This window comes from Tachysurus fulvidraco, chromosome 26 (genome assembly GCF_022655615.1).
Source record: "Tachysurus fulvidraco isolate hzauxx_2018 chromosome 26, HZAU_PFXX_2.0, whole genome shotgun sequence".
Lineage (NCBI taxonomy): Eukaryota > Metazoa > Chordata > Actinopteri > Siluriformes > Bagridae > Tachysurus > Tachysurus fulvidraco.
Window position 1 is genome coordinate 13,560,403 of NC_062543.1, and position 21,577 is coordinate 13,581,979.

General features: G+C 37.8%; 2 protein-coding genes across 8 annotated transcripts; both read left to right on the forward strand.

Moving 5' to 3' along the window:
- Positions 1 to 1,041: 1,041 nt before the first annotated feature.
- gucy2d (guanylate cyclase 2D, retinal) lies at positions 1,042 to 14,730 on the forward strand. Of its 6 annotated transcripts, none has more exons than XM_027144181.2 (20): positions 1,042 to 1,342; positions 2,461 to 3,328; positions 3,613 to 3,914; positions 4,264 to 4,639; positions 4,825 to 4,906; positions 5,103 to 5,211; positions 5,316 to 5,435; positions 5,517 to 5,600; positions 5,754 to 5,930; positions 7,116 to 7,272; positions 7,611 to 7,760; positions 7,937 to 8,085; positions 8,178 to 8,341; positions 8,434 to 8,626; positions 9,356 to 9,530; positions 10,052 to 10,150; positions 11,421 to 11,515; positions 12,043 to 12,128; positions 12,224 to 12,332; positions 13,289 to 14,730. In XM_027144181.2, the coding sequence occupies exons 2-19, from the start codon at positions 2,518 to 2,520 to the stop codon at positions 12,306 to 12,308; spliced, it is 3,414 nt and encodes a 1,137-aa protein (XP_026999982.1). In that variant the 5' UTR covers positions 1,042 to 1,342; positions 2,461 to 2,517; the 3' UTR covers positions 12,309 to 12,332; positions 13,289 to 14,730. The 6 variants fall into 6 exon arrangements, 4 of the variants coding, with proteins under 4 accessions (XP_026999982.1, XP_047665318.1, XP_026999980.2 ...); XM_047809362.1 differs by having other exon boundaries at positions 5,751 to 5,930; positions 13,289 to 14,729; XM_027144179.2 differs by having other exon boundaries at positions 2,508 to 3,328; positions 5,751 to 5,930; positions 13,289 to 14,729.
- A 571-nt stretch (positions 14,731 to 15,301) lies between these two features.
- si:ch211-284e13.6 lies at positions 15,302 to 21,193 on the forward strand. 2 transcript variants are annotated; one of them, XM_027144217.2, is made up of 4 exons: positions 15,302 to 15,600; positions 17,314 to 17,416; positions 18,313 to 19,312; positions 19,389 to 21,193. In XM_027144217.2, exons 3-4 carry the CDS (start codon positions 18,344 to 18,346, stop codon positions 19,398 to 19,400), a joined length of 981 nt encoding a protein of 326 aa, XP_027000018.2. In that variant the 5' UTR covers positions 15,302 to 15,600; positions 17,314 to 17,416; positions 18,313 to 18,343; the 3' UTR covers positions 19,401 to 21,193. The 2 variants fall into 2 exon arrangements, with proteins under 2 accessions (XP_027000018.2, XP_027000019.2); XM_027144218.2 differs by having other exon boundaries at positions 17,317 to 17,416.
- Positions 21,194 to 21,577: the final 384 nt, after the last annotated feature.

The window sequence follows — 21,577 nt, forward strand, 5'->3', positions numbered from 1 at the left end:
CTAAATTTGTTAGTCCACAAACCTAAAAATATTCAATTATTTGCTGAAAAAGATTCAATCAAAAGTTATGATCATAATCCTGGACTATGACTATGGAATATGAACTGAGATTAAGAGAACCCACTAGATCAGGTCCATCCTGTGCATGGGTTAAGACAGTTAAGTGTCTACAGAGATGTGTTTTCACAGAAAGTGGCATATTAGAGGGAGAAAAAGTCCATTAGCTTAGAGAGTGCTGTGAATGAAGCTTATTTATCTGCCGGGCCTTCGTAGTCACAAATGACTGGCATAGAGGCTTTATGACTGTCTCCCAAACAGGAGCTGATAATGAGAATTTTCTGTTTGCAATGGCATGTTTTACAGACATCTACTGTGCATAAGAGCTACCAAAGATGATGTTTATTTGAATTATCTTACCAACAAGCTATAGATACACTTCAAAGTATGTGGTTCATCAATCACTCATACACGACTTTAATGACCCCTGCTGATAAACACAGCTCAAGCTTTACATACATGAGTTACAACTGTTTAAAAATATTAAGCTCCACCCCATTAGAACCGATTGGAATATGGATTCCATATTGTTCTCAAATCAAATTTTTGATGTTCAGACTTTTTTCCAGACTTTTTTTAAGTTTTTGAAGATGTTCTAAAAAATTGCTACCTACCTGTAACAACCAAACAATCAAGAAGTTTAACATTAACTTGAACTGTCCCATTGAGCAGTGCATGGGTCTTTTAAATTATTCCAAAAGTGTATAGGTTACAGTCACAGACAGACAGTACACCCAAATTCACATTCTATGAGAAAGGTGATGTGGATTAAACACTAAAGAAGGTCAAAAAGTCACCACTTGGACTGAGCTTTCATCCACCCCTCCTTTGTCCTCCACTTGTCCTCTCTCTCTCTCTCGTCATCTCTTCTTTTCTAAATCTGTCTATTCCTACTAAGAGCCAGGGCTCAAAGTAGCGTTTGCTCTACCTACTCTTCCGCAAAAGGCACCTCGGTTTGGGGAAAGACCAAAGTCCATCACGACTCCTCAGATTTCAAGGAACCATAATTCTGTCATTTTGGACACCAATTAAAGGAATTCTGCTGTCTGTCAGACATTTTTGAAGAAATATACATTTATTTGGAAAATATATTTCCTAGCCTTATCTGGAATAACATTTTTTAAAAAAAACTTCCTTCACTTACCTGATTATTCGGTGAGATACTGTACGCATTTCTTTTTCACTGGGAGAACGGAGGACTCCTTAAACTCTGGCTTTCTCAAGGCTCCACAGTTCTGATGGAAGGTTCACTGAAAAAGGCCTTAATTTAGACACATCAACAGAGGTAAGAGTGTTTGTTCTTTGTTTCTCACTATTCTGAAATGATATATGGATAAATTTAAAGTTTTAATCACTGTCACCTGTTTAATTACTGCTATTACTGCAATTACTTTTTTGCTAATCAGCTTCAGTTTATTTTGTATAGCTTGCAACTAGCCTTTTTGAGCTAACTCTATTCAGGTATATTGCTAATTGGATGAAGCGTTCAACATCAAAATTGTATTAAAATGCTTTTGTATTAATCTTGCGTTAATATTTCCATCAAGAGGCTCAACCTTATGGTTTGATGTTTTTAGCTATGATCGAGGCGTTAATGATATTATGTAATTACATCTGTTAGCAAGAGTTAGCTGTCATCTCAAATGTTGAATCATTAAGTTTTTAAAGTCAAATCTAATTTCTATTGTATTATGCTAGTCAGATTTGTCTTGTACTTTTGTACTAATTTCCAGCCTTGCTAATCAAAGATGATTTTTAAAAAAAGATTAAAACAAGCCGACAAATAATATGCTTTAAAAAGAAGTAATATATAAATTGACAGATATGATTCATCATTTATCATGTCCGTGGTACTCATAACTTGCATAATATAACTAGTAGATTCATAAAATGCTTATGCCCACCACACAGTGAGATCTTAGTTCAATTTGCATTTTTATCAACTTAAATAAATTGACAAAACCAGTGATGCCATTAAACCTACTATTATTAAGATTTGGACAGACACCAAGAACACCAAGAACAAAGGCATGAACTAAGGCATTACAAAGGAAGAAAGGAAGACCAGAGAAAGTCAGTTAATAATAAAAAGACAAGAGATTAAAGATTTTATTCCTCACTGACCCAGGGCTAATAATTCCTAGTCCTGATAATTAGCTTGCCAGACACACAGGGGTAAATAAGTACATACTGTAACCTGCCACAGAGGTACTGTACATTGACGAACCTGATGAATCTTGAGAATCTCCAACCAAACAGACCATACAGACTATATATTAAGCATGATTTTTGTAATTAAATTCTGTAAGTGGCTGGATAATGTAAATGTTTGTAATTAATCTACATGTCTCTTACCTTTTTTCTTTCCTTTGCCTGACATCGCTGTTATGATATAACACATAGGGCAGGTCCTCTAAAAATACTTCTCTGTTTTCCCTGAATCATAACAGGAAAAACAAAATGACTGTCCATAGAGACCCTAACTTCCTCTGGCAGTCTCACCATCCACGATGGCATGCAAATCCTTACAAAGAATGGAGGAGAAAACATGACATAGAGGACCAACTCACTAGTACACATGCACCCCTATCTACAAACTGTTTATTATACACAATGCATAGGCATTGCTGGCGGGGGAATTGGTTTCTTCTGCCTCTGCTCATAGTCTGTTATTTTCCCTGTGAGGCTTGGGGTGTCACTTTGAAGATTGCACTGGTGGGACCTTGGACATGTGACCCCATGTACTCTAAAGCCCTGCCTGATGTGGCTGCTAGATTAGCTATGACGCGCATCAATAAAGACCCTTACCTCAGTAAAGGATACTGGTATGATTACACCCTGATCAATGAGGACTGCCAGACTTCCAGGGCTTTGGCCCGATTCATTGAGTTGGAAGGGTATGGCTCTGTTTTTCTTGGGCCAGCCAACCCGGGCTACTGCACCTCCGCTGCTCTACTGGCCAAGAACTGGAATGCAGGCATCCTGTCTTGGGCATGTCTGAAAACCACCATGGACGATGGGACATACCCAACATTCCTTCGGCCTGTGCCACTTTCGTCTCGGGTGCTGTTTGCTGTGCTTCGATTCTTTCACTGGGCACATGTAGCCATTCTGTCAGAGGAAAATGACATATGGGAGGCAACTGGACAAGAACTTGCTGCATCACTGCGAAGCCTTGGCCTACCCATCAGTACTGTGGTTACCATGGAGATGGATGAAGATGCACCCCGGAAAGCTCTAGAGAAAATCAGAGCGGCAGATCGTGTGAGAGGTGTGTTTGTAACAGAGAAACACATATAAAAATTTGTACTGATACACATCTGTGATAATCCTGGGATTTTTATCTCCTTTAACTAACTTCAGATAATCAAATGTGTATGATTTGGCACTGCAACCCAGTTTGTATTAGCAAATTAAAATTAGGTCTCCAGTTTCTGGAATTATCATAATAAAGAAGTAAAAAAAAAAGGCTGCAGAAGATCCTTCAGTTGTTTTGATTCTAATTCCCCAAATAGTATCTCTTCTCATATTAAACAATGCATTGTTTGTCTGCAGTGATCATCATGTGCATGCACTCTGTTCTTCTGGGTGGAGAGGCTCAATACAAGTTGCTGAATATGGCAATGCATATGCGCATGATTGATCGGGGTTACATATTCATCCCATATGACACCCTACTCTATGCGCTTCCATATAAAAATGTGACCTATTCGGTACTGGCTAATAATACCCAACTGCGACGGGCATACGATGGAGTCCTCACCATCACCATGGACCAAGGACAGCAGAACTTCTATGAAGCCTTCAAAGAAGCCCAGGACAGCTACGAGATCCGCAGCAGTGCTGAGCCTGAACAAGTGAGATTTGGGGGGTGGGGTTAAAGTATGCCTTTCATTATTAAAATTTAATAAAAAATGTGAAATTAAAACATAAGCTAGACTAAAATCCTGGGATACTGGTGTCAGGAAAAAGTTATGTGTATATATATATATACCAGCTATATTGGTGGTTTGTTGGACAGGTTCAGGATCAAGAAAGAACCTTTAGAGCGACAGAAAAACCCTTTATGGTTCCAAATTGACTCTAGTCAAGTAAATCTAAATTCATTGCAGCTCTCATTTTTCAATACTTTCAACATATTCAAAAATCCATATAAATGATTAAATGTTTTGAGGTATAATAAGAGCTTTCCTCTTTCCTTTCAAGGTCTCTCCATTCTTTGGCACCATCTACAACATGCTGTACTACATAGCCATGGCAAATGAAAAGAGTAGGTTGGCAGGAGGAGGCCGTCGGGTGACAGGTGAGGCTCTGGCTCAGAACAAAGGAGGTTTTGAGTTCACAGGCTTCAATCAACCCATTTCGGCAGGCAGCAACGGCGAGGGCATGCAAGCACGCTATGTGGTGTTGGACACAGATGGCACCGGTGCCACCCTCCATCGGACACATGTCCTGGAGGCACCACACACATACGGGAAATTTGGTGCGCTCAAGTACATGGGGAAATCCATCCACTTTGCAGGTGCCTCCCCCAGCACTGACCCTAACTGCTGGTTCAGCAGCTACGTGGCCTGCAGCGGTGGTAAAACAGGCCACACTGGCCTATTCCTTTGTATTTTCATGTTAAAAATGTTTGCAATACAAAAACAAAAGCTAAAAACATTTTTATCATCTTCATTGTCTTATTCTTATTTTAGTTACTTCTTTATTATATTTATTTGTTGCCGCAATTTCAAAGCTTTACTTGCTCCTTCCTTTTTTGGACAGGAATGGATGGCGTGACCTTCTTTTTCCTTTGCCTCCTTTTCTGTGCTTTAATTACTGCAAGTATTTTCCTCTACCACATGAAGTAAGAGCCTTTTGTGTGGTTACTTGTTCAGTTCTGTTTGGATTCTTCTACTGACAGGGCACATATTGCCCATGCACTCTGAAAAACACTTTGTTTTCATATTACATATACATCCTGAGTTTCACATATTTTTTGATAGTTATATATTTTGCTTTATACATGTTTGCTTTTTTGTTTTGTTTTTCGGTCTATGTAGGATAACTGGACAACTGGGTGTGTTGGGAGGGGGAGGTATTTCAGCCCCCACTAAGATAGTGCTCACACTGGATGACCTGGTCTTTATAAACACACAACTGAGCAAGAGGGTCAATAATAATAATAACTAAATAATAATTTATAATAATAATAAACTTGTCTATCAGTCAGAAATGTATGTCTCTGATGAACTTTTTTTTTTATCTGTCTAAAGAAGCTTAATGAAGACAGTATGATGAAGTCTCAGTTAGATGAGAAAACGGCTCGTCACTCTGTCTCAGGACGAAGCTATTTCACGTCAACTCCTGAAATCTCCAATGTGGCTGTGTTTGAGGTGTGTAAAAAAGAATAGTGTTTTAATTAATTTTTGAATTAAAGTGTGTGTGTTGTTTATATGTATGTTGTGTGTTGGCAGGGTGACTGGGTATGGTTGAAAAAATGCCAAAATGGAGAAAATGTCACAGAGATCAATGAGACCACACAAGCTATCTTTATTAAGGTAAAGGATAAAGAACAAGAGAGCAAAATGAAATTCATTGCTGATAACGGTGATATGCAAAGTCAAAGGGAGGCTTAATGGATGGGAAAAGCAAGTGGTGAGAGAACGAGTGATAATTGTAGAAGGCTTACATATCTCTCTCTGCATCAGCAGCTGAGGGATATGCGTCAGGAGAATTTAAACCCATTCCTGGGCCTGTTTCTGGACTCTGGGATATTTGGCATCGTGACTGAACACTGCACAAGAGGAAGCCTGGAGGACCTACTTAGCAACGAAGAAATGAGACTTGACTGGATGTTCAAATCCTCCTTGCTTATGGACCTTGTCAGGGTAAGACAGACACACATAGAGATATATCATAAAAAGTTTATCAGTATTACTCAAGATGTATCATAAAATGTCCCTGTTATTTGGTGCAAGACAGTCTCTCTCTCTCTCTTTCTCTCTCTCTCTCTCTCTCTCTCTCTCTCTCTCTCTCTCTCTCTCTCTCTCTCTCTCTCTCTCTCTCTCTCTCTCTCGGTTTCATCTATTAAAAAAAAAACGCTGTCAACTAAAAAAGTCAGGCTTTGGTGACTTTACTAAAATGATTTTGTTTAAGAAATATATATCTCACCTACTGAGGTAAGTTTTTGTCACCTACTGAGGTAAATTTTTGTCACCTACTGAGGTAAATTTTGTCACCTACTGAGGTAAATTTTTGTCACCTACTGAGGTAAATTTTTGTCACCTACTGAGGTAAATTTTTGTCACCTACTGAGGTAAGTTTTTGTCACCTACTGAGGTAAGTTTTTGTCTCAATACTGAGGTAAATTTTTGTCACCTACTGAGGTAAATTTTTGTCACCTACTGAGGTAAATTTTGTCACCTACTGAGGTAAGTTTTTGTCTCACTACTGAGGTAAATTTTTGTCACCTACTGAGGTAAATTTTTGTCACATACTGAGGTACGTTTTGTCACCTACTGAGTTAAGTTTTTGTCACCTACTGAGGTAAGTTAGCAAGACTAGCTAGCACACAGCACTTTAGCTTCTTTAGTGCCATAAAGTAGTAGTAAAGATGCTGCAGGTCACTTTGTTTAAGACACTTAATGTTAATTATAAGTGTATAAACCTGATATTCATACATGTGCTAAGCCTTTGTGTTTTAAATTGTGTATTTTGTAAGCTATACTACGATAATGTTCACTCACTCAAGACCGCAATCGCTGCATAGTGATGTGTTTTGTACTCGAATGAATCGATTTAGTGAACTTTGTCTGTTAGTAGAACGAATCTTTCGTATAAGCCATTTTCTTCCTTGTAGAAGATGGCATTTGTGTTTGCCTTTCAGGGCAGTTTAAACAAAATGATACCTTAATAGTAGCAGTATCATCACTGCGAGAAATGCATAATAAATGCAGAGTCAATTTGTCAGTCGTCTGTTAGAGAGGATAGTCCAACAAAAAACGTCTCTTATTATCATTTTTAACACTTATCTCTGTTTTGTCCTTGGTCTTTTATCCCTCATTGTCTTTCAGGGACTGAAGCATCTGCATAATAGGGGTATTATTCATGGGCGTCTGAAATCTCGGAACTGTGTGGTGGATGGCCGGTTTGTTCTAAAGGTGACAGATTATGGTTTGAACAAAATTATGAGCTCCCTAAACATCTCCCAGGATGACAGCAGGCCAGAGGGTAAGAATTGGATGTGTGGATACATGCTGGAAAGTGTTGATCTTATGCTATTCACACCTTTTTAAATGAAAATTTAAAAAAAAAATCTTGACTAAAGTCATGTAAACTTTACAAGCTGCATATTCTTATTATGAGTTCGGAGCGCTGAATGTGATTCGTGGTCCATATTAATGAGAAATATGACCTGCACCATAACTTACTCAACATGTTAATCAAGAGAAATAGATGGAGATTTATGCTGTAATGATTACTAGATAGTCGAAGTGATGGAATAAACATGCAGACTGACTTTGCAAAATGTATTTACAATTCGAGTGGTGCACTTTATTTATCTGCAGATCAGTTGTGGACAGCCCCAGAGCTCTTAAGAAACATGAACCTGAGGAATAAGGGCACATACAAGGGCGATGTCTACAGCTTTGCCATTATTATGCAAGAGGTCATCTCACGATCTGCCCCTTTCTGCAAGCTGGACATGCCTGCAAAAGGTTGCACACAATTTTTACATTCACTATAATATTATAGATTGTTACATTTTATGTTGTACAGCAGTTCTAACAATATATCTTATCAGAAGCACCAAAATATCTTTATGTTATGCATGTGGGACTTTTCACAGTAGCGTGTGAAATGTAATATGCAAATATGGTTATCGTGTGTGCAGAGATCATAGATATGGTACGCAGTCCTCCTCCTCTTTGCCGACCCTGTGTATCAGTGGACGAGGCTCCACTGGAGGTCATTCAGATCATGAAGCAGGCCTGGAGTGAAGATCCAGAGCTGAGACCCTCGTTCGAGGAGATCTTCAAACAGGTGCAATTACAAACAAACGTTTGCAGAGACAAACATATATTGTAGAAACTATAGTTTCAGACAGTTTAACATGAATTTTTGTGCTGCCACAGTTTAAGACTATCAGTAAAGGAAGAAAGACCAACATCATTGACTCTATGCTGCGCATGCTGGAGCAATACTCCACCAATCTGGAAGACTTGATCCGTGAAAGAACAGAGGAACTGGAAGTTGAGAGACAGAAAACAGATGCACTTGTGGCCCAGATGCTGCCCAAGTCAGTCTCTCTTACACATAGACAAACAAAAACCCACATGCACTGGACCGAATCACTGTAAATTAATTTTATTTCTCTCTGACTGCAAACAGATCTGTTGCTCTGGCTCTGAAGAAAGGGAAGCCAGTGACACCAGAGCATTTTTCAGAGGGAACATTGTACTTCAGTGACATTGTTGGGTTCACCACCATCTCAGCACTGAGTGAACCCATCGAGGTGGTGGACCTTCTAAATGACCTTTATACCCTTTTTGACTCTATCATTGGCATGCACGATGTCTACAAGGTATTGTTAATTAAACCAAGACCTGATTTTTAATCTTGTAACTCATTAAATAAACTTTGTCTCTTGGGTCAGTCATGTAACAAGGAAAGAGACTTAGGCATATAATATTGGATATATTTACAGCAGAGGTGGGACTAAGTCACACATGTGCGAGTCACAAGTAAGTCTCAAGTCATGAATGTCAAGTCAAAGTCAAGTCGAGTCTTTTTTTAATATTTGTCAAGCAAGTCTCAAGTCTCAAATTTGCGACTTAAGTCTGACTCGAGTCAAGTCGAGTCCCCCATCTCTGAGTCATTTAACTGAAGTCCGAGTCAAGTCTCAAGTCATGATTGTCAGGTCAAAGTGGAGTAGAGTCTTTTTTAATATTTGTCAAGCAAGTCTCAAGTCTCAAATATGCGACTTAAGTCATATGACTCAAGTCCTCCATCTCTGATTTACAGTATGTGTACTCACTGGACTTATTTATATTTTTGTAAAAATTAAATGTTTAAGTCTTTTTTACATCTTTTTTACTGCTTTTGACATTTGAAAATGCGACATGAATGAATGCGACATCATCTAATATAGAATATATATCTACAAAGGGTCAGAAGGGGTGGGATTAGGCGTATGTTGGAACTGTGTAGCAGAAAAATGCATAACATATACTGTATGCATAATTAAATGTTTCTGAGTGTGTTTGAGAATAGCGTCATGTTCATCATCACTAAATACTTTGTGAATTGACAGGTTGAGACCATCGGTGATGCGTACATGGTGGCGTCAGGGGTTCCCACCCGCAACGGCAACCGGCATGCAGCCGAGATGTCCAACATGTCTCTAGACATACTGTCCTGCATTGGCACATTCAAAATGAGACACATGCCTAGTGTCAAAGTCAAAATTCGCATTGGTCTCCACTCTGGTTAGCCACTTTTTATTTGCATACACAAACCAAGAGACGTAAAAGGTTTGCTACTTCATGCAAACAATTCCATCCATAAAAAAATAAAATGATGTAAGACAACCAATGTCTCGGGAATTTAAGGGATTAAATACTGGACTTAAAATGCATTCGAGACATTTTAGGAATTACGTACATCCATTTTAGGATATTGGATGTTGCAAGTTTTTGCTGGCAGTGTATCCTATCATTAAACCTTTACAAAACTCAGAACTAAAAAAAACTGCATCCTTTGATGGATAGGCATTTGGAGTGAGTCGCCATTTCTGGGCGATATCCAATTAGATTCCTCATCCTATTAGGCCCCATCCCTGAGTCTATTACTGCAATGCCATTAAAGCAAAGTCGCCTGAACTGCACGTGGGCACAAGTGAATCGCTTAAAACTGGCCGTAAATATTGTTAATACGATTTTTTACAGCATGTATTATTGCTGATGGTGTCGATCCTTTTACTTTGTGTTGATTGTTATGTGTGCTATAGGTCCAGTAGTAGCCGGAGTAGTGGGGCTGACAATGCCTAGATATTGTCTGTTCGGTGATACAGTCAACACAGCGTCTCGAATGGAATCCACAGGGTTGCGTGAGTACTCTAAGCTACTCATCAAACTCATTGTAAGCAGTGCGTGTGGTGATTTGTTGTGACTCCAGTAAAAAAAATGCAATTTAATATATTTAAACTAAGGACCATTTGCCTGCACTTTCTTGTCTGTAAATGTCTACAGATTGAAGTCCTCGTGTGTGTTGTGTGTGTGTGTGGGGGTGTTTTGTGACAGGCTTAGTGAGCTTAAGCTGTAGAGCACATTGTAAGCTTTTAAGGCTATCAGCCGAATTAGAAAGAAAATTCTGCTTTAGTAGAAAAGTAAAGTAGTGTCCTCATACAACATGTTCTCCATTCTTTCTGTTCCTGAACCTGTCAGGCCTTGGGGCAAAGATTCACACACACACACACACACACACACACACACACACACAAACACACACAAACACACACACACACACACACACACACACACACACACACACACACACACACACACACATGCACACACACACACACACTGTTCTTTTTGTCTTGCACTCACAAATTAAGGTTATTATCATGGCCACATTATATATTATGTTTTTTCCAAATTGCACAATATACTAATTTTTGACCATTTTTAATGTCAATCTTTTTACTTTTTAGGTTTTTTAGATATATTTTTATTTAGCTAATATATAATTTTGGTTTTTTTTACGGAATACAGGTCTCTTAATTAACTTGTGGGTGACGTCTTCACACTCACACGTTCGATAGTCGTGACAGTTACAGTCAGAAAAATTTTGCTCCCACTTTCATTAAGAATGACTAAAGTAAAGCCAAACAAAGGAGACAGGCATTTCTTAAAATGACAAACACAGCAGGCAATCAGCGATCATGCATGAACTAGGACAAGCAAGGTCGATAAGTTGTAAACAAAGCAAATGGTTTAGACTAACAACCAAAATGCTGGTGCAGAAAAGGTGGCAAGGAATTTCAGATTTTTTTAAGAAATGTGTGTGATTGTAAGCAGGTTTTGATTGTCATCTGACGCAAAGGATTAGCTGAGGATTGTGGGTATCGGCAGGTGACGGGAACATGAGAGAGAAGTTGCTTATTATTTCTTTAATCACAGGTTTGCATTTGAGTCTTAACAACATATGGGTACAAGGAAAATTACCAAAAGGAAGGAATGAGTTGTCCCTGTTTACTGACACAGCACTTACAGTACAGTAGATACATGAATGTGACAGACCATGTTACATGTTAAGACACTGCTGACTTCTAATCTGAGGCCTTTATAAATCTTGTTGAATGTTAAATCCTGCAGCTTACAGAATACATGTCAACCAGAGCACAGTTGACATCCTCAGAGAGCTCAATCTCGGATACCAGATAAATTCGAGGGGCAAAACGGAACTTAAGGTAAAACCTACAACCATTCATTCACACATCATATCCTGTAACTCATGTACTATTTAACATATCACTATATACAAAAAAACATAATTTTGTATACAGATAACTTGCAGTATATTATATCACAGTGCTTCTGAACTCTCTAATCTGATTGGTCAGGAGGTGTTCAATAATATTATATACTGGCAGCCTTGGAATCAGAAGGTTCATATTAAATGCACTCTTTGTAATGCATTATCGTTTTTATAGTAACAAGTTGGACCTCTTAAAGACTTCCAACAAATGAATTTTTTAGTGTGCTATTTAACAGGAGAAAACACAAGATTCTTTATATAGTAATATGTTATGTAACATTTATGGAGGAACTCTCCAGTGTCAGCTTTTGCATTTTAGAGCTATAATGTAAACTTATAACTGCTACATTGACGTTTAAATGCAACTGTAAATGGATAAAAAGTACATGTTGTGGGTCATCTGTGAACAACACACTTCTTTCATTACACCTAATATAACACATTATCTCTTGTGATAAGGGTAAAGGAGTCGAGGAGACATTTTGGTTAGTAGGGAGGGATGGATTCACCAAGCCCCTTCCCATACCACCAGATCTCACACCTGGGTGAGGGTCACATCTCTTATCAAACGACACCTTTATCAATTGTAGATCCTGTTAGAGTAATATACAGTAAGTCTGTGTTATGTGATGTCACACAGGGCGAGTAACCATGGCATCAGCTTGGAGGAGATTCCTACAGACAGAAGGCAGCGCTTCCTGGACCGGCAAAAGATGATGGGTTAAAGAAGTACCTTAAGGAATATGCAAGTAAATTAATTTATTTGCTAATAATAATAATAATAATAATAATAATAATAATAATAATAATAATAATAATAATAATAATAATAATAATAAAATCTTGCAAGACTGTAAATAAGAAATAGAGGGAAGTTTAACATTATTTAAAAAAAAAGTCATTTGGGAGCAAATGTATCCATTGAACTGCTGTTCTGCAGCGCCCCCTGTCGGATTACAACAGGCTCACACAAGTGCTTTTGTTGCACTGCCTGCATTTCTGATGTCTTCTAGTGACTCAAAATGTTGGGTCAAAACAATATTTACTGACTTTCTGAAAACTGTAAATGGTATATGTAATATATATGATATAATGGTATATATATGTGACTTATTAGTATCGAATTAACTACTGAATTATTGCGAAGGCGTAGACTTGTGGTCACCCAGTTCAGTTGTGTTAGTAAATAAAAATTACACCTAATGTAATCGTTATGATTTCAAATAAAACATCATTTAACAATTAGCTTATACATTTTGCACCACTGTAATTTAATATCAAATACAGGTTCATTTAATATCACATACAAAAGGCTAACATAGATTTTTAAAAGATTTTTAATAATTGGATCGAAGCAGAAGACGACTTACAGTAGATTAGTGATGTGTGATTTGTGATTTGTGAGACAACTTTTCTAGGTTCTGGGAACCGACTCACATTTCTAAAAAGCTGTTTATTTTGGAAATGAGGACGAGACAAAAAGGAAACTGTGATGCTCTGAGTGAAAACTGTCTTTTCTCAGCATGTGCCTTATTACAGTACACAATAATATTCATGCAAGAAGGATTGGTGTAGTTTAATCAGTGCAGATATATGGAAAATGCAACTCACCCAATAAAAGACATACGATATAAGATGATTTATAAAACACTATAACTGGTATATGAATGTTCATCTGCACTCTTGTTCCTTTGTTGCCATGCAGGCAGTGATGCTGATCTTCCTCCACCAGCTGTGACCGGACCTCTGGCACGCAGCAACAGATTCAGGCATAATTCAGCATGGGGTGGGACAAAAGAAGATGCCCTGGGGGTTATTTACTTTCCCCATTACTCCTATCTGATGCTCCCAAAATACATATAAGGGGCTGGATTTTTTTTTTTTACAAGGATGTCAAACCCCCTCAGCCTCTCGATATGAACCACTGCCATTCTACTACACATTAAAATCAATACTTAGCCAATACATTAAATGTACTTTGTAGTCAGTGCTTCAATCAAATTTATCCTTGTAGGCAAAATATCGTTTTTTGGGTTTTTTTTTAATTATTTGCATTAAATCTTACAAGATAGAGTAGCATAAATGGTTAAGGTGAAGCCAAAGGAACTTTAATTTTTTTCATTCTGTATTTCTACACAGCACACTGTGTTTATTATGGAGAGATTCCTGTGTAATGACACATATCGAAAGTTACGGTTGGCCAAGTTTGAATTTGGATAAAAAGTTTTGTCAAACAGCCGAGCGAACAGGACAAAATTCTCTCAAATCCTTTGACACTTCACACTTCTAAGTTTTCTGTTCAAACTCCAGAGATCTTCTGTGTACTTCTTTCTTCGCCCGAAGTTAAGGCGAAGAAGTTGTTGAGCCTCACAGAAAATCTTATCGCACACTTACTGACATTTTTATCACCCAGCAATGAGTACATGAATTGTGACGTATAATCCCATTTTATTATCATAACCAAGGCTGAATGTACTGTACAACCACTCCATAATGAAGCACAACACGCAAATCTGATATATGGAACTGGCGTAAATTTGCAAACGCGTACTTGGTCCTTGCTATCGTTTCAGCTGCAGTTCTACTGGACTCCACAATCAGCTGCCATGTCTCTGTGCACTGAACTTTACTATTCCTTCAGGTTCTGAAGTAGGCCATGTTTTTTTTTTTTACTAAACAGTTATGTTAATGTATACTGTAGGTACTGTTAAACTGAAAATCTGAGAAATGGTTGTGTAAATAAAATTTATTTTAGCAGGGAAGAATACTTTCTCATATATATACTTATTTTAATGTGATTGTTTTTAAATGCATCATTATCACTGAATAATCCCCCTCATACAACCCCAATTACTAATTATATAAGCCTATTAATATGTATTGCTTCATAATCAGGGTTTGTACTGTATAGAGGGAGACGGGAATCTACCATGTTGTTTTAATGCTAAATATTTAAAATGTACATTAATTAGGTTGAATGTTTAGCTAACTTTATACCATCCACCAAGCTGGTGCCCCCAAGGCAAATGACCCCCTTTACTTAAGCTTTTAATTCTTTATTGTTTTCTTAATAGTCCAACTAATGGTTATAATATTTATTTTAAGGTTTGTAAGTAGTCCCAAACTATACTGCTAACTTTTGCATCATTTATGTTGGCATTATAAAAAAATGTCTATACAGGGCTTATGATTTCTATAACAATATAATATTTTATTATATACTATAATAAAAAAAATTATATTTTTCGTCGTTCAAGTCACAAAAGGAAAACTACACTTTCGATCAGAAAGCAAAGAGGTTCATCCAAGACATCTTTTAATGATATTTATTGCCTTTATGATGATTTCACAAGTTTATTTACATAGCCAATATATTAATAATTCTATTTAATAAGCTAATAAACTGAAATGGATGAAATGGGGTTATTTAATCGGTCAGATTGTTTACCTAGACTTTATTAAGGTAAAAGTTCTCATAATTAAAAAAAATAAAAATAAACAAATACAAAAAAAACCTATAAATTTGCATCCCATCATTCTGGAACTGTATTTTCGACAACCACGATGACGTTTCCACCTCGGCATGCGGTCATTTGCCTAGAACTAGGACACGGACGCCCCGCCCATTATCTGAAACTCGCCTTCATATTGGACAAAGACAGATTCTATGGGTGTGACCTAAAAACGTGACTAAACTATGATTGGACCGGATCAGAATGCGAAATCGTGTCCAACACATGAAGCAACTGATCTGTGAGAAAAGACATTGTGGTATTAGAGACTGGATCAACAATAATCTTTTGGCTATTGGTTTTGTTTGTTTTTTTTGTTTAAAAAAAAAACAGGTGAAAATAGTGACTTTATGTATGAGTAAAGGTAAGAGATGGTGTTAGGGATATACACCAGATGTAGATATGAGAATAGGAGACAATGCAAAACATAACAGAGGACTAAAGTCATCAAGACTAAAGTCATCAAGAGCTCCACTGGTTTAGAGACGGATCAGGATAAGAGAAGGTAAAACTTCCGACACTTGTTTAGCACAAAAATACTCATGCAGAACTTATATAATACAAAAAGTAAGATTATTCTGCTTATTATTATTATTACTATTATGATTATTATTATTATTAGTAGTAGTAGTAGTAGTTGCCTAGTAGCGTATATTTACAGATTTTTGTCAATATTTTTTTTAATAAACTCGTATAAACTTTGTTTGCTGTTCTAAACGTAACTCAATACACGTCGATTTGCAAAACGTCAAGGTTTTTTGAAACTGATTAAACTGCTAAAATAAATAAATAAATAAAGATCGCGCGCACTAGCGGTTGCCAGATTGGGATGGATTACTGCTTAACACTTTGGACGGTACTTTTTTTTTAAAATTATTATACCCTGGCAAATATTTTTTTTGGTAATAGTAAGTTAATAGTAACAAATATAATTAGGAATAATTAGGTTCCGTGGAACTCCTGTTAAATATGTGTATTTTTTTCATTTAAAAAAAAAATGGTTGCTTGGTTACTGCTGGTAGAGGGCGGGGTCATACCGAATATAAACGCAGGGAGGGGAAATAAAAGAAGACAACAAACCCTCGAAATGTAGGCCAGCGTGCGTGACCCAGTTCCTTCCACTCACACACACACACACACACACACACACACACACACACACACACACACACACACACACACACACACACACACACACACACCAAAAACAGAATGCTTAAAAAGTACTTAAGTACTTAAATGCTTAAGTAGTAACTATACATCTGTACATCAGAACTATACAAATAACTTACATCTGTATGAGTTTTTTTACATTATAACTTATTATTATTATTATTATTATTATTATTATTATTATTTATTTATTTATTTTTTTAAATATCTAAACCCATGCATGATAACTTTCTTTTCCTATTCTCCTGACGTATTAGTGGCTGAAGATTTCTTACAAAAAAGTGCAAGGAATTTAACATAGTATATACATTTTTGTAGTACATACATTACAAACAGAAGAGAAAAAAAACCTGATCTGTTATAAAATGTAATTAAAATTTTTAGGCATATCCAAAACAATGAAAAATTGCCTTCTGGCTTGGTGTTACAGCTCTGTACAGACTTCACTAATGAGCCTGTATTAAAATATAATGTGGCTCTACTGCTGGTAAGCACAGCAGCATGCCGGCTGGGTGGCAGCCCAAGTGTGATCAAGGAGATCCCTCCTCTCACGCTGGCATGACTCCAGTTCTTGTGTGTTTTACTTTCAGAGTGCCAGGGTAATTTCCAGAGAGCATTTGTATGTAGAAGAAGTAAAACCGCTTGCACATTACCTTCATTTAACATGTTGCTAACAACAAAACAAGGTTTGTGGTGTTATGGCAAACTCTTTTCTCCAGCAAACCACAGCCATCACAATCTGATAGTGAAAGATGTGTTTTTTGTTTTTTTTTTTCGTTTTTTTGCCCCAAACCCATGAACAGCATTGCAGAGCCACTACAATCAGCACACAAAATCTCAGACTCATATGAAACCCCAAACTAGAATTAGCTACTGAATACCACATTGCATTAGAGTATTGCTCAATTGCTCCAGTGTTCCATTTGGGTTTTCTGAAAATAACATTATTCGGACAAAAATATAATTAAGTTACTGGTAAAATAAACGGAGTGCTTAGATAAACAAATGCATCAATGTAAACTGAAGCACTTTACTGTGTCCCCAGAAGAAAGTCACCAGCATCAGGTCGCTCCCAGTCTTTTGTGGAGGAGTATCGGGTGTTTTTGACTCTACTTCCCTTGCCAGAGTGCTGACAACAGGAGATCGTGGTGAGTATATGAGATAGATATTTTGTTTTGGCCCCCTGGCGAAGGCGATCACTCTGAGGCTGACCTACTTTTCTTCTACAGTTCATACCTGCAGAGCTATTTATACTCATGACACACATACTCTCTCTGTCTGTCTCTCTCTCTCTCTCTCTCTCTCTAAACCAGTAAATACACTAAATACAATTAAAGTTTTGGGCTAAGAGCCATCATTGCCATTCAATAGACATACATCCTCACCCAGATCTGCTTCGACCAGATCCCACAAGTTTTTACATGCCCCTTTTCATTACTCATATTGAGTTTTTCTTTTGCTTGTCCTCAGTGCTGTGCCTGCATATTGTGTGCAAACTGATTCACACAGTTTTGTTGAATAAATGCCTTTTGTGTCCAAGCTGTCCAGGCTTAAATGGTGCATGAAGATGGATTGTTGTAAGTGATAGCGTAGCCTCGACACACTGCAATAAATGTGCACTGAAAGAGAAAGAGCCTCACTGTAGTGTGTGAGCTCACGTTTCAAACTATCACTGAGAGGAGACACCATGGCATTTTATATTAGATAAAGTTATGGAACTCAGTGAAAGAATTTGATTAGAGTTTTAACATACTAGGGAATCACTGGCTGTCATAGTGGTGCCCTAGCATAGTCACTTCTCAGGGGTTTTCATCTGGTGCTCTAGTTTCCTTCCTGTAGGTGGACTTTGCTACATTAAATTGTTCCAAAGGGTGAGTGTATGTACTGTATGATGGTGCCCTGTATTGTACATTTATTTAATTAAGGCAAAATCACTGGAAATCTGTAGTAGGTTCGCTTTTGCCTATACTCGGATGTACCCAACAAATTTCTGCTAACAAATTCTTATTGATTTTACTCATTTTTCTCCATTTGCTACTGATAGGAGACTGAAGTGTCATTCTGCAGTGCCACACATGGACAAACTGAGGCACTTCCCTCAGGCAGGGGGTGATGAGTCAAAACTCTCAGACTCAGCCATCCGACCAGAGCGTGACAGTGAGGTCAGACAGTGCAAAAGAGAACCAGGTGACTCAGTGATCACTACAAGAGTCAGGATGGAAGAACACTCAGATGTTCCTTGCAAGGTGCCTCGCTTCCAGTATTGTGACTTTCCCTCACTACATCAGTGCATCAAGCAGCTATCCGTGCCACCACTGGAAGGCTGGCTAGCCTCATGCCCGCTTGGAAAGGTGCCAGCACACCGTCCCAGCAGCCCAAAGGAGAAGGTGCCGAAGTTTAAATATGTGGATTACCCATCACTCTACCACTGCATCCAGCAGCTCTCTGTGCCTCCACTAGAGATCTGGAGCTCAAAACTTTCAAAACCCAACCCAGGAGGGTTACAGACAGACACAGTAGGACTCCAGTGTCCCTCTCAGTTGCTTGGAGAAAGAAGGAAAAATGAAGAGATGCAGGAAAATATAGCAGCGAAACAAAGAAAGGAAAAGTGGGGGAGTGGGAGCACAGTCCGTGTCCCAATTCCAGAGCAGGCAGTGTTGCAGTCTTGCATGAAAGCTACACAGCCAAGCACAGCCTTAGTGAAGGAAGAGAATTCCCAGGGAGATTCCAGCATGCACCAAATACACTCTGGATTTACCGCAGATTGTGTTTCTAGTTCTGATTCAAGTTCTAGACAACAATTGGGCAGAAGAGCAGAAAGGAAAGAAAAAAGTCTCAGGCCAACTGTTATCAGCCGGGTTCGTACAGAATCACAGACAGAAAGACAGAAACATAGAGTGGTACCAGAGGAGCGACCTGATAAATGGAAATCTCCATCCCAGGTGGAGCAACCAATAGATCTAAAGATGGTCTTTCCCATTGGCCAACAGATATTTAGAGATCCAGTAGAGCACCAATCTCAACAGTGCAGGTACAAAGTCAAGGTCAGTATCATGGATAATAAGATCTCTAACCCAGTTGTAAAGAAGTCATCCAACTAATTTGCTTCTCATTTCACAGGGACCACACTGATGGCCTGACATGAAGAGGACCATCTTTCAGTCTCTTCTAAGATACACATGTTTGCGACAGATTAGCCTTGATCGATCATTTTGTTCAAACTCTACAGAATGCTTTGAACTGGCAAGGTCTTCTTAGTGAGGATCATCACATTAATATCACATGGTTAATGACAGTGTGTTAAGTCTTAGCCTTCAGGAGGTAAAAAAACAAACAAACAAACAAACAAAAAAAACACCGTTTAGAATTTTACTCTCCAAAATGCAAATGGCAGCTAAAAATGAAAGGTTTTACAACCCAAACTGGGGTATTTGTTTATAAGACAATATTCATACAAGCACCCACTCATATGTTTGTTTTACTGGTAATATCATCAGTCTAATAGTATTAAATGAAATCTACTGGAATTTTGAATATTTTATACTTCCGTAGATATAATGTCCCATTTCGTTTATCTAAAATCTACCTTAAGTGCTGAAGATTTTCACAGACATACTGTATTAATATTTGCTGATATAGCATTGTTAGCCTGTGAGAAGAACATATCTGGTGACAAGCACCAGAATTTTCAAATTGGATTTTTTTGAGAGCTCCTTTTTACAGTCTAGCAAATTTAAAGCACTCAAGAAAAACTGTGGGTACAAAATAGACAATCTCAGCCTAATGCTATGTTTGCTCTGAATTCAGGTGTAGGAAACTTTAGAATTGGGTCAAGAACTGAGTGTGAGCAACACTTTGGGCTTTCGCACCTAAAGAGTAAAGCTGATCCTACCTTTGGGGAAACCAGACCTACTGTAGAGCTAGATACAAATGCATTGGGAAATTCACAGGGGGCTGACTGCTTAGTTCTCGGTGCCTAAAAGAATGGTTGATGCTTATGCTGCAAAAATGGTTTGTTGTTCATATACTAACTTTTTTTTTTGTACTTCTGAGCTGTTTTTTTTTATGGAATTTTGTGTATAATTGCTACAAGATAGTGTTAAGACATATAAACTGGTTTTCAAAATATTTTCTTGTTTTGTATGTCTACACTCATGGGTTTGTATGCACTTATTACCAGTAATACTTACTAGTGACAGGGACCTACAATTTCTGACAGTGACATTTGATCAGAGATTATAAAGTAGGTATTACACGGTAATCCTGGACGAGTCCGACGTTCAAATGACTGACTGAAATGATTCCTTAAACCAGACGTATTGTCCAATTTTTTTTTTTAATTCATAAATGAGTTTCTACCTGCAGTCGGTTGCCATATAGTGTATGACATACCAAAATGTAAACCCTATAACCATGGTTTCAACTTGTCTTGTCATATATGAGCTCTGATTTAACTAAAGCTAGTAAGGAAGTACGAAAAATTGTTGGTGAATCTATATATTATATATACTTTTACTAATCTAACCAAAAGTGCAAGAGATCCGCAAGAGCATTAGTGAGTTCATTCACCGGTGATGGATGAGGAGGCATGGACCTGTTCAGGACACACGGTTTTCCGCTACAACAACGACAAACTATATCTTTATGGAGCTAGCTTTGTGCTCAGGGCATTTTCAGGCAGGACCTTTTGGGCTTTTTAGTTTCTGTGAATGGAAACTAATTGGTGAAACAGTTTGGGTGGAAAGGTGAAATGTTCAGGTGTCCACATGCCTTTGGGTATATACTGTATTTCACCATCGTATGATAGGGAATATCAGAAATGTATTATTTGTCGTGACAGGAAAGCATCATAAACTGTCCCTATATATCTAACATGTTTGCATGTGGAGTTTATATCGGTTTATCTATTAAAGTGTCTGAATTCACTGTCTGTTCTGGTACTCTATTTCTACCTGACTATGTTTTAGTCTGTTTCTAAATAAATGTTAGTTATTAACTAATGATAAAGGATTTGTCATGGATACGTTTGTAAAAGTAAAGTCATATAAAACGTGTGTATAGCTTTGGGATTTCCCTTCAAGGCAGTATCAGGAAATCCCCTCAAATGAGACTCTTTACTGCCGGAACAAACTTTCTGTTTCACTCAACATGAAGCGAACACGGAAGAAAAAGACAAGTACCAATAAACATGGTGTGAATCCTAGTTGTTTGAGAGGAAAAAAACGACGTACTGAGGAAAAAGAGGAATCTGGAATGGGAGGAACAGGTAACATTGTGTATTTCTTAAGGTGATATCTTGTGAGGAAAAA